The sequence below is a fragment of the Epinephelus moara genome, chromosome 20 (genome assembly GCF_006386435.1).
Source record: "Epinephelus moara isolate mb chromosome 20, YSFRI_EMoa_1.0, whole genome shotgun sequence".
Classification (NCBI taxonomy): domain Eukaryota; kingdom Metazoa; phylum Chordata; class Actinopteri; order Perciformes; family Serranidae; genus Epinephelus; species Epinephelus moara.
The window spans coordinates 36,573,320-36,586,785 of record NC_065525.1 but is presented as its reverse complement, the minus strand read 5'-3'; the positions used below and the strand labels follow the sequence as shown (position 1 = coordinate 36,586,785).

The 13,466-nt window shown below is 42.1% G+C and overlaps 1 protein-coding gene across 1 annotated transcript in view; it reads right to left on the bottom strand.

Moving 5' to 3' along the window:
* Window positions 1-13,466, bottom strand: part of ppm1h (protein phosphatase, Mg2+/Mn2+ dependent, 1H) — a 65,831-nt gene that overhangs the window by 24,968 nt on the left and 27,397 nt on the right. Inside the window, exon 4 of the mRNA XM_050073424.1 lies at window positions 113-225. Coding sequence (XP_049929381.1) covers window positions 113-225 — 113 coding nt within the window. The remainder of the gene's footprint in view (window positions 1-112; window positions 226-13,466) is intronic.

Sequence of the window (13,466 nt, the reverse complement as noted above, 5' to 3'; positions counted from 1 at the left end):
AAACTCGCGTTTATTTAAGCTGGGACACAGTTGCTTCTACGGGCTGGAGGGCACAAAAAGGAGACGCACATGCACGTGTCACTGCAAAGGTATATGAGTATGTGTATCTCACCTGCTGTCCCCAGCGTTGCCAACGTAGAGCTTCCCAAGCAGGTAGACAACCACAAGAGCAGTGCAGCCACCTGAGATGTTATAGACTGCCTTCTCCTTCTCTATCTGCACATCCTAAATACAAAAACACACACATTAATCCTCTGATGAGAGCACACGATCCAAACCCATCCTATGCACATAATCATTTTTCTAATCATCACAGCCTTCAAAAACTTTTTCCTATCACGCAGCGCCACAAAGCATTTAAGCAAGGACCTGATACTGAGTTAAATATTGGTACCATGATACTATTATTAATTATAGCACCATAATGAATTCATTTATCAATAAGTCAAGAAGCAATAAAACGGAATGGAAACCAAAAGGATGAGAGAAAAAGTTGCGAGCAGCCGCTGGTTATTACACCAGTTAATTAGCCCAGATTAATTTGTTGCTAATTAAACCAAAAAATGATTTGAAAAAACCCATGATATCAGTTCATTAATTAGATGAATAATTAACCTGTCAGCAAATTAATCAAAATGCTAACATAAATTTGAACCGAGTGGCTGACACTTGGTTTAACCCCTTTATGCTCTGCGCGGCTGCTGTCGGCGCGCTGCTAACAGCTCCTGAGGGGCCTTTAATGGCAAAACAGAGGCAGGAAGTTTTCCCGGGAAAATGGATGACCCCTCCGGCGCCTCCTTCACATCCCTCCATCACTATCAACAGATTGAGTGGGATGAAGAATGTCGGCGAACACGTTTGCAGCGAGGCCATCCCTAACAAGTTTTCCCATGAGGGATGTTACCCCCAACTAAAGCATATCGCCTTCTGCTCCGCTGCCGACGACCTCCATCTGATTACGACTCTGTGAATGTGTGTGTTTCTCTACAGCGACTGTGTTTCTCTGACAGGAGACAGCAGTGGATTGTAGTGTAGTGCGTACACCGTGAGCGTAAATAAGTGTGTGTTTATGTCTGGCAGTAAAGATGGATGTGTGTGTGTGAGTCAGAGTGCAAGTGCGTGCACAGGGTTCTGTGTGTGTGTGCATGAGAAGCAATCATTTGTGTGACTGGATGTGTGTCAACACAGCTTGTGTGCACCTTTGTGTAGTCTGCACGAGACAGAATTAGCTTGTGTGTTTGGGTACAAGTGTGTGTTTCTGAATGCCTGCACTCCATCTTCCTTTGCAGTTACAGGAGAAGCACACACATTCTTGTACCTCTATCTTTGTGAGGACTCTCGCTGGCATAACGCATTCCTTGGCCCATTACGCTAACCTTGACCATCACAACAGAACCTAACTCCAACCCTGAACCTGACTCTAACCTAGACCTTATTCTAACCTGAACAGTAAAACCAAGTCTTACCCTATAAAGGGGTCTCTGAAGAAGTGAGGTCAATATCCTCACTTCCTAAAAATGTCCTCACTCTGTTGGGTTAAAAACATCCCAGTCCCCACTATGTAGCAAGTACAAGAACACATGTACACACACACCACTGTTGCTGCTGTACACATTTCTCAAGAGTGAGAGAGCATGAAGGAGTTTCGAGGATGGATGTGTGTATGTGTTTGTGTGTGTGTGTGTGTGTGTGTGTGTTGGGGAGGGGGGAACAAATGTGTCCTTCACCCTGAATGAATTATGAATCCATAGCGAGCCATACATATTTATCCTCGCTGTATCCAATACCTCTTGCTGCAGGCAAAGTCTTTAATAATGAAAATGTCTGCATAAACATCTACACCTTTCTCCTCTCTACTTCCGCCAGGAAGAATCTAACAACGGAGCTAAATAACCAGGAGGCAGAGAAAGACGGGGAGAAAACCGTTTCTGCACTTCTTCAAATGAAATTCTTTATTGTTTCTATGAAAGACGGGGAAAAAAATGCCACGCGACAGGACTGTGAAATCAGGAATTACCAGATTTCACATCAGTCCCACATCACATCATATGACCACATCAGCCACTATCATAAAAAATAACTGTCTGTCAATAATCACCCAGCAAGTAAAAAGAAAAATCTAATCTGCCATTCTGGGTACAAGTGAGGCGACGACAGAGGCAGAATTAATTATATTCCACTGAAATCCACTCACAAAGCCAGGCACAAGCTGAGAGTACTAACATACATAAAAGTACTGTGCAGTTCCAAGCAACAACCTGCAGGACTAATACGGACGCCAACGATCAATCAATCAATCAATCAATCAATTTTATTTATAAAGCCCAGTATCACAAATCACAATTTGCCTCACAGGGCTTTACAGCATACGACATCCATCTGTACTTTGGACCCTCACAGCGGATAAGGAAAAACTCCCCAAAAAAACCCTTTAACGGGGGAAAAAAACGGTAGAAACCTCAGGAAGAGCAACTGAGGAGGGATCCCTCTTCCAGGACGGACAGACGTGCAATAGATGTCGTACAGAACAGATCAACATAATAAATTAACAAGCCAACAGTGCTAAAAACTGCAGTTCCTTGAATGGCCACTTGAGGCTGTCTCCAAAAGCGAGTGAATCCTCATCTAAACAGTTTTGTTCTCTGTAGCTAATTTTCCCCTTCATGACAACTGTACATGAGTGAATTTTTGTATAACTCACCCATTTGCGTTTTATTAGGGTTTAAAGTTAAATCTGAGGTTACACGTCTTCAAGCCCCACATTAACAAGGTATGAAAACATCATTTTTCCACCTCAGAAACAAAGCCAAGGTACGACCATTTCTAAATGAAAAACATGCAGAGAAATTGATTCAGGCCTTTATTTCAAGCCCCCTCGACTACTCTAACACACTTTTTACTGGCCTCCCAAAAAACACCACTGAGAGACTTCAGCTCATTCAAAACTCTGCAGCTCGGCTATTAACCAGAGCCAAGAGGAGAGAGCACATCAGGCCAGTCTTAGCTGCTCTGCACTGACTTCCTGGTATATTAAGAATTGATTTTAAGCTCCTCCGCCTTGTTTTCAAAGGTTGGGACAGAGCTACATTGGTAACTCCCTTGTTAACTGTCTGCCTACAAGAACACTGCGATCAGCTGCTGCTGGTTTATTGGAGGTTCCCAGCAACAGCCGGGGATGCAGCCTCTGTCAATTACGCCCAAAGCTATGGAACCCACTACCTATAGATATCAGGGAAGCTAGCTCGCTACATATTTTTAAAAGAAAGCTAAAAACATATCTGTTCACTTTAGCGTTTAGCTATTATTGTTAAAGTTCTTCTCTTGCTCCTCCACAGCACCAGCCTCTCACCCAAATATGGTCACTTCTGGCTCTAAAACACCAAGATGGCGACAGCCAAAATGCCGAACTCGAGGCTTAAGAACAGAAGTCTACAAACCAACGGATGACATCATGGTAACTGTGTCCATTACTTTTACAGTCAGTTCACATACACACATCTCACCCTACCAAATTACAATAACTGCCATCTTAATGCAGATTATTAGTTTCACTAATAAAATACAGAAGCATTTCTGAACACCATTTAACATCTTAACATCTAAAGTGCAACACACACTGCCGCCGGTGCGGCGCTGTGGCTGTCAAGTGCCACCCCCCAACACATATTGGCAGCGGCGCGCAGCGGCACCGGCGACACTAAAGTGTATTTCCCACCCCAGCCCGCTAGGTGGCTGTACCTACACTAGTTGCCAACAGTTGCCAACTGCTACAGTGTTGCCAAGTCCGCTTATTATAAGCGACTTTGGGCTTGTTTTTCTGTAAAGTCGCTTACAAATATTGGTAGTCGCGGGTCGCCTTTTTTTGGGCTTGTCTCTAAAGCATAGTTGCTTATTTGGGCTTGTTCCCAGCTCCATAATAAGTTGTCAAGCAGATAGTTTTGATATGTTATTTAAACGTAGGGTAATGTGTTTTTTTCTGGTTAGGAAAACATCAGTCCTGTAACTAAAAGAAAAAAGGAAGTTGAGTGCATAAAAAGCAATAATAAATAAAGAATTTGTGAATTCAGGATGATATTTATTTGTGTGTGCAAATTTAAATTATCAGAGGTTTACTGTGTATATAATGTATCAGTCTATATTTGATATCCCATCTGTTTTCTAATGTTAAATAATGTTAAAAGGTGGTTTAACTCCCTCTTGTGGTCATTGTCCTGAAGCTCAGGGGGGAGAAAAATAAATAAACTGTGTACCGTGGGTACAGTTTTGCAAAACTGCGCACAGTTTACTTATCTGTCCACATGGATGTAAATTGACAATCTGTACCCACAGTTTAAAATCCGTCCCCACGGATTGTAAAACCGTGCACACAGTTTATTTAATTTTCTCTCACCGGAACCTAGGGGGGCTCCGTAGAAAAAGTCGCTTGTTTTGGGCTTGTTTTCACAGGCCTGGTTGCTTAGTTGTCTCGCAAGATCTGGCAACACTGAACTGCTAGTAATGGAAGAAGAAGAGGAAAAACTTTGAGACAACAGCAACTTGGATTTCACGGATGAATTTCTTATCAAAATCGTCTTATTAAAAATTTGAAAAACTTAATAACGTTAAGCATCCAGATACCCCTTTGAAAGCTGCAAATGAAACCCACAATTGACTAGCTTAAAACGTTTAGCTAACGTTTTTTTTTGCCTTTTAGCTAACTTTTTTAGCCTCAAATGTTATATAATTCCGGGTATTTCTCCACCTCAGTGGACAAACAACAACAGAAATGGTAGGTGGCGCCAAATATCGTCTCTCCTAGCAACTGGAGTTGATACTATGGCAGCCGAGACTTACATAAAAGGCTTTTCTTGCAGCGCTGGACACGCTGGAAATAGACCAGTGGGCTGAAGCAGAGTGGCGCGTCGGCCGGCGCCGGTGTGGGTTTGTTCATAGAATATAATGGAGGCGGGTATTTTGACGCGCGGCGTATGACCCCTTACTACATGTGTAAAATTGAGTTACATATTAAACTGGGCCTACAGTAATGTGTCTAGTACTGGTGCATATAATACTAAACTATTAAAATAATAGTTAGTGACAGATTTATAAATGCGTACATCATATTTTAATGTTAAACATACATTTGGAGGGCACATTTATGGTTGTTAGCTAGCTCACATGATTACAGGAGGATTCACGAGTAACAGCCTCTCATCAGTGTTGTTTACTGTTAACTGAATGGGTTGTTTATTTATGAATAGGACGATTTATCTTTGCTAATGATAATTTAGAATCATGTTAATGTGTATTTAAATATTTTGCATATTGTCATTATGTCATACATTTAAATTTTTGAAAATCACTTTCAGATACTTTCTAAAAACCACTAAGAGATTTGTTTGACCAATTAAACAACAGGTGTTTCTACAAAATGGACATAACAAGGTGCGCTCAGAGTAGATGTAAAATGCTTCATAGGTTGAGAATGAGCTGTTTCATTCAGCATACTGTAGGTCATGAGGGCGACCACCTTCACAACAATGTTCAAACCAGCTTACTTGCCAAAGGAGAAGAAAAGGTTCGACTGTCTTGGCAAAAGCTGCTGTTGAGTCACCGTACTACCTATGAACTGCAGGTCAGGCAAAAACTCACTTCTCCGTGCTGTTTGTTGTGCTCTGTTAGTGAGTTTACAGAATCAATGAGAGCCAGGGATATAGCAAAACAAAACAGACAACAGAGAACAGAAATGGCAGAAAAGGAAGTTAGAAAAGGTGTAAAACTGATGATGGACAGTGAGATCAACTGAATAAATCATTTTAACTGATTAGCAGTCACGTATCAGCAGTTTCTGAGGGCAACAAGGACCTTTGGGCAAATGCTTCAGCTAATGCTGCTTTAATAAAAAGCATTAATAACCCACTGCTAACACACATAGTCACACACCTTGCCATTGCAGCTGTCAATATTCGTGCATTAATGGTATTAACTATAAATAGTGCCCTGAGATAGACTGGCAACCGGTCCGGATTGTAACCCACCTCTCACTGAATGACAGCTGGGATAGAAAATATGAATAAATGTAGATAATGGATGGATGTTTAAACTACTCTTCACAATTCATACCATGGGAAAAAAAAGCACACACAGATGGTGAATTTAGTATTAAATTGCTAAAACATTATATTGATTTACCTTCATTTCTTCAAGGTTAATGCTTTACATCAACATACCTCATGCTAACAGTGACTGTAACTTAAAGGAATAGTTCAACATTTTGGGAACTACTCTTAGCATTCTGTCTGGGCCAGAGAAGATCAACACCACTGTCGGGTCACAGCTTCAGGTGATTAGCTTAGCTTAGCATAACTAGAGGTAGTCAGAAGCATTTTCATGATATTGCAATAAAAAATGCCTTGAAAACTGTATGTTTTGTTTGAACAGCAGAGGACGCATTCATACTAGTCAAGAAGACAGAGTCCCATCATCCTTTGTGCACAAGCCAAGCACTGATAACTGGTATCTTCACAAAGACTAAGACCCAATCAGCAAATGGAAAATGACTTAACCAAACATGGCAACAAATTACAAAATGACCAATGGGAACTTGAGACTGCGAATGGGCCATGTTCTTCAAGAGCTGATGTCTGGCGGCATTTCAGATTTTTCTGTTTCAAGAAATGACAATTATGAAAAGGAAACAGCCAAATGCAAAACAATTTGCAAAGACGATGGTCATCTACCATACGAGAAATACACCAAACGTGAGAAGCCAATCACAACAACAACAGTCTACTGTAAGGAAAAAGCTTCAGTCAGGCCAAAGGGCTCTAACAGAAGCATTTGGAGCCCAACTTCCACATAACAGTCAGAGAGATAAACAAAATAACAACATGTTTCAGTGAATACGTAGCCAAAGATTTAAGGCTGATTCCTGTGGTCCACAACAACTGACTTTGAAGGTTAGTAAACATGCTGGAACCCAAGTTTACCTTTTTATGAAGTATTAAGGACACATTTTGCTTTGTTTTTTAAAATCGTGATAAATGTCAAATCGTGGACATGTCATTGTGGTATTACCGTACCATGAGTTTTTGATATTGTTAGATCACTTCTTAGTAGTGTTCAAAAGTATACCCACAACACTTCTGGAAGTCACTAATTAAAGGAATAGTGCAACATTTCAAGTGCATATTTGCTTTCTTGACAGGAGTTAGGTAAACAGCACTTCAGGTCCGTCTGGTAAATATGAAATATTTGCTTATAGCATAGCCTGGCTCAGTCCAAAGATAATAAAATCTGCCTGACAGCACCTTTAAAGCTCACTCAAACGTTACGTCACATGATCCGTCACTTTGTGGATTTATACTGGGTTATGTACCAGACTACTTTTTCGCCAGACATCCCGAAGTCTCCATTGTTTGCCTGGCAACCTTATGGTGATGATACAATTCTACTTATACTAGGGCTGACCCCTAATAGTCAACCACATGTTAGTTAACCAGAAAGGTCATTAGTCTGCAAGATTTCATTGGTCATTTAGTCACAGAAAAAAACAAACCTATATGACTGGACCATGTGGGAATTTAATTTGAAAGGACAGACACAGGAAGTGTCCACGCTCAGCAGTCAGACAGGACTCAGGTTAATTTCCAGGGCTGGTACCTGCAGTTATTCCACAGGCTAGTTAATAACATGTCGGACAGGAAATCCAAAGTGNAATGTAGCACAGTGTTAACAAAGTGAACTCAAACCATTGTGATGCCCCGACCAACATGTATAATTTAATCATTAAATTAATATCATAAACATGTGGGCGACTCGTCGACTAATGGCCCTTAATGACGACTATTAATTCTTAGAAGGGGGCAGCCCTAGTTTATGCAAAGTCTTGGGACCCATTGGCTATCCATGACAATAAGCCTTCAGGGGGAATGGTCAATATTCAGAAGATTCGGTGTAGCCAACGGATATCCAGGCCAAGACTTTTTCCATGCACTGGTCCTTTAAGCTAATATCTATAAACTGATATCTACATATGAATGCTGATATTGTTTTAAAAAAGCTAATATAAAGCTAAATCATGGTCAGATGATAGCTGATGGATCTGGACATTGCATTTTAGCCAATGGGTTCTGCCTCTCCACATGGACTGTTCAAACATGACTGGTCAATACTATACGGACACACGACAAACGGAAACCAGGATGCTTCTGATACCAAGCTCTAGTTCTGCTGCCTAGAGATTCTGCATACATATGCAGGAATCTGTTGCCAGAGATTAGTTGTTACACTTCAATTTTGAACAGATTATACAAACAAGGTATGCTGTGGTTAATTCTGAGCTTTATCGGCCAGTCAGACTATCTGTTTTCCTGTTTCCAGTCTTTGTGGTTATCTAAGCTAGCCGGCTGCTGAATTAAAAAAAAAGCAAATTTCCCAAAACATTGAACTGATGCTAAAAATCTCATATGGTGCTAAGATGTCAAGCGATAGTCGGCATAAGTGTAGCCCAACCACACACACACACACACACACATGCACAGTACCAAGTAGAGAGGATCCAAATAAATGTTTTATACTAAAGAGGATCATACGAGGCTGGTGATCTCATCTCCTCTCCTTCTGTAACGGGCCCACCGACAGTTTGGCTTATAAGCCTTTGTCTCCGAGCTACGCATTATTTCTGATGTTTACACATCCCCAAGTGTTTATCAGGCTTCAGCAGCCGCTCCACACACACCGGCCGCTTCCACAGGAATGCAGTGAGTCGTGTCAGAGGAGAATTAAAGGCGGATCCTGCTGATAAGATACAGAGACTCTGTGAACTCTGAGACAAAGATTTAGAGTGATACCAAACCTTTCCAAGATTCTCTGACACTTCCCATTTTCTTAAAGAATGAGCTTCATTAAAAAAATAAGACGGGGGGCTTTAAGGGGTGAGATTCTGCCAAAATCGACTTTTGGGTAGTTACTCAGCAAAAGCAGAAGCAGAATGTGAGCCACGTTGCATCTAATTTTACAGAAATGATTACTGAAATTAAAATAAATGACAGCTGCGGAGGAAAATAAGCACTGTAACTAGAGCCCATAGGTGAGGGAAAATGCTGTAACCACCTGGAAAAAACAATTAGTGAAGCAATGAGCAATGAACAGAAAATACACTGTATATGGCTCTCTGAACACGTCATTAGAAAGTTTTGTAGCTGCAAGGTTTGAGGGCCGCCATGACATTAACTGCAATGTTTGAAAATGGTGGATTTCAGCACAATTCCCCTTTAAGAAACCGAGAGGACACAGAGGGTAGAGAGTGCAGATTCAGAGCTGGATAAAGAGCCTGAGAGGCATGTGAGGGGAGAGACAGGAGGCAGAGTGAGACATAGATGTTTGCTGCTCGGAGTCGTGGGCAGATCATTTCTGACCAGGAAGAGATGAATAGAGACGAACAGAGGCAGCATAGACACTACTGCATTGCAAAGTCAGAGTATGTACTGACTTCACAGTGTAAAAGCGGATCATAATGTCGATATCCTATAAATCTATATCCTAAATTCTGCTAGAAAACCAGATTTCTGCGGATTACTGCCACGCTATTTTAACACATTTCATCATGACATAACAAGAATGTGCAACTGAACACAATCCTCATGAAACACCTCATCTTTCACCATAAATACACAACAGACCTTTCAATTCATTAACTGGTCCTTATAGAATCATTAATTACACCTACACATACCATAAGTGCCTCACTACACTGTTCCCTTTCTATGGCCATGTTAAGAATAGGTAATTGCACACTACCATCTAGTGGTGCAGAGGTGGAAACACCAGGATACACTGAGTAATTGTATTTTCTAATTAGATTGAACTGCACTGATCTAAGATCCAAGATCTAATTTAACCTCCCCGAGTGATCTCACACGTTCAAAAGAACTTGTGCAGTGCAGAGCTGGGTCGAGCATCACTAGGAGACTATTCAGAGTGATGGTTACGACCTGTTTCCAGCACCAGGGGGCTGAGTTTACAGCCGCAGGACAACAATATGTGGTCTTTGGTCAATCACAAAAATAGCAATATAAATAGATGTTATTCATTATTTTTAGTGATATACTTTACATTTTTATTTTTCTACTTTTCTTAGGAACCTTTGTATTTGTCATATTGCTTCAATTTCTATATTTGTATTCATGAATACACTATGTATTGTATATGTTCTCAGCTCAGACTCAAACTTATTTATAAAGCGCATTTAAAAACAACTCACGTCGACCAAAGTGCTGTACAAAAGGAATAAAATTCACATACATGAGTAGCAACATAACTGTCAAGTACACAGCTCACACATTTAGAAACACAACACACACAGGCACGCATCGGGGGACTCAAATGCTAATGAATAAAAGTAGGTTTTGAGCCAGGACTTAAAAGAGTCAGTGGAGGAGGTAGATCTGATTGGGAGGGGGATGCTGTTCCACAGTTTGGGGACAGACACAGCAAAGGCACGATTACCCCTGAGCTTAAGTCTGGAGCGTGGGACAGGTCAGCTGACCTGAGGGAACTGGGTGTAGAATAGGGGGTTAGAGGGTCTGCGATGTAGGATGGGGCATTAAGGGCTTTGTACACTAACAGGAGAACCTTAAAGTCAATTCTGAACTTTACAGGCAGCCAGTGGAGAGAGGCCAAAACAGGTGTGATATGATCTCTCTTCCAGGTACCTGTGAGGAGCCTGGCGGCAGCGTTCTGATCCAGTTGGAGGCAGGACAGAGAGGACTGACTGGTCTAGTCTGGAGTTGGAAAAAGCTGGATTTTACTACTGCATTTATTTGTTGGTCAAACAGAGTCAAATATCACGCCAAGATTTTTGACATGGGGTTAAACATAGTTATCTCTCTTATTTTGTAAATTATCTCCTCATATGTCATGTCTGGTTTTACTTCCTGTCTTTGTGTGTTTTCACGCCTGTTTTGTCACACCTGTCTCTTTAAGCGGCGTTCATAAGGTCGGAGGTTCCGAGGACCCGACCATTAACTCGGGGGGGAAAGTGCTTTGAACATGTGGTCGGAGCGGAATTTTTCCCTTGGAACGTCGTGCGGAAGTGTAGCAACCCGAGGACCCCGAGTTGACGTGGCATGACGTTACAGCAATGGCGGCCCCCTTCATTACCAGCGAGTCAAATAAAATGCATCTCAAAGACGTCTTTAAGCTAATTCTCCATCGCAACACGTAATTTGAACATTCCGTGTATAATTATACGCAAAAGTTGCCAACACTATACATTAGTAAAATGTCTTTGACCTCTTCATTGAGCCAAAAAGGCTAACAACATCAGCCCAGCTCCATTGGACTACAGCAAAGATAGCCTTGTACAGCTGTGTTTGTTTACGTCCAAGGTCCAATGTGAGGCAATGAATGCACTTTTTTCGGAAGTAGGGGCTTTTCCGGGCTTTTCACGTCAGATACTCAGAAACTTCCGAGCCCTCTGAACGCAGCTTTATGGTGCGTTCGTTTTGTACTCGGAGGTCGGAAATTCCCAGTTCCCAGTCTGAAGTTTAAAGGATAACTTCGGTATTTTTCAACCTGGGCCCTATTTCCCCATGTGTATGTGTGCATATGATTCATAGGTACAACCCGTTTTAAAATTGGTAAATGCGTCCCGTATAACTTTGCGCATTAAAAGTGCTTTTTTTCGCCACTGACCAGTTCAGATCGCCAGTGCTATCTCTGTAAATAGCATACTAAGCGTTTCCCTGACCCTTCACCTCCTCCTGTGTGTGACGTCATCTCGCGAGAGCTTTGCTTGTTGCCGGAAGAAAACAGAGGAGCCATACTGAGCGCCACTCAGAGTGGCGCTGGTTGTCCCGGAGTACAGTTGAGAGTTTTACTGCATCGGTATCATGGCTGCATATTTACCCGATTTCGAGAATGAAGATGAGCGCTTTTATTACGATGGCCGCCCGTACTTATTTGAGCCAGAGTATACGGATGAGGAGCTCCTACAAATTGAAGAGCAGACGAGGATAGAGAGAGAGGGCCAACGAGCAGACGAGGGTGAAGCAGCGGCTGCACGAACGCGAATCTCTGAGGACTGGTGGTGCTCCTGTGGTTGCTGTGACTCCATGCCCACAGAGGAAGAATGTCTGTGTTGCAACGAGTGGGACCTGCTGCCCAATATTCATGGTCTCGATGTGTCCTGGGATGATACAGAAACTACCAAACGCTGTGTAACTACGTTAGAGGATTTCCCCCCTCTGATCAACAGGGCAGTGCTGGATACCTTTTTTCATGTGCCCAAAATAAATTGGAGGAGGCGGCCAAAACCACAGGGACCAAATGGTCAACTATCCATCAAGTAAGTATAACTAATATGTCTTTATGCATGTCATACTGATACCTAGAATTGTCTCAGAGACGCACATTTACTGTTGCATACTTTGCCCTCGTATATATCGTACCGTTTTCTTCCGGCAACAAGCAAAGCTCTCGCGAGATGACGTCACAGCCCGGAGGAGGTGAAGGGTCAGGGAAACGCTTAGTATGCTATTTACAGAGATAGCACTGGCGATCTGAACCGGTCAGTGGCGAAAAAAAGCACTTTTAATGCGCAAACTTATACGGGACGCATTTGCCCTCATATCTACCTCACGGCTGCCGGCTGCATCCGCCTCCTTCAATACTGAACTAATTTTAAAACGAGTTGTACCTAATCATACGCACACATACACATGGGGAAATAGGGCCCAGGTTGAAAAATACCGAAGTTATCCTTTAAACTTGAACGCACCCTGAGATCAGATTTCCAACTCGGAAACTCGGAGCAACCGCATCAACCCCCGACTTACGAATTCAAGATGGCTGCTGGTCACATACATAGTGAGTACTCTGCTAAAGTACTGTTTATAGCAATTTTATCTTATTTGTTTTACATTAGGTCAGCCTCATCTGCGGCTTTCATCAGTTGGAGTGTATGATGGTTTTGAAGCTGTCTATAATCCGAAAGTGCAAGGGCAACAAAGGCTTTCTTGCGGGCGTCCATGTTTTTTCCAACTTGTCCCCCGTCATCGACTAGAATGCAAAAACTGTTGTCAACTCGGAGGTGACGCCATTCCCACTTCCAACTTCCGACCTCCGAAGTACAAAACGAACGCAGCATAAGTCCTTCCCTGTTTCCAGAGTCTTTGCCTCACACTTGTCCTGTATTAGTCTTGTTTGCTCCTCCCTAGTGTTCCCCACCACACCCGTTATAAGCCAGTCCCCATTTCCCTCCTTAGGCCTGTGTCTACCTACTCCAGCTGTGTCTCGCTCTTGTGATTAGTTTTCTGTATATACAGTCAGGTCCATAATTATTTGGACAATGATACAGTTGTCGTCATTTTGGCTCTGTACACCACCACAATGGGTTTTAAATGAAACAATGAATACCTGCTTAAAGTGCAGACTCTCAGCTTTCATTTAAGGCTTTTTTCAAAAATGTAGTATGAACCGTGTAG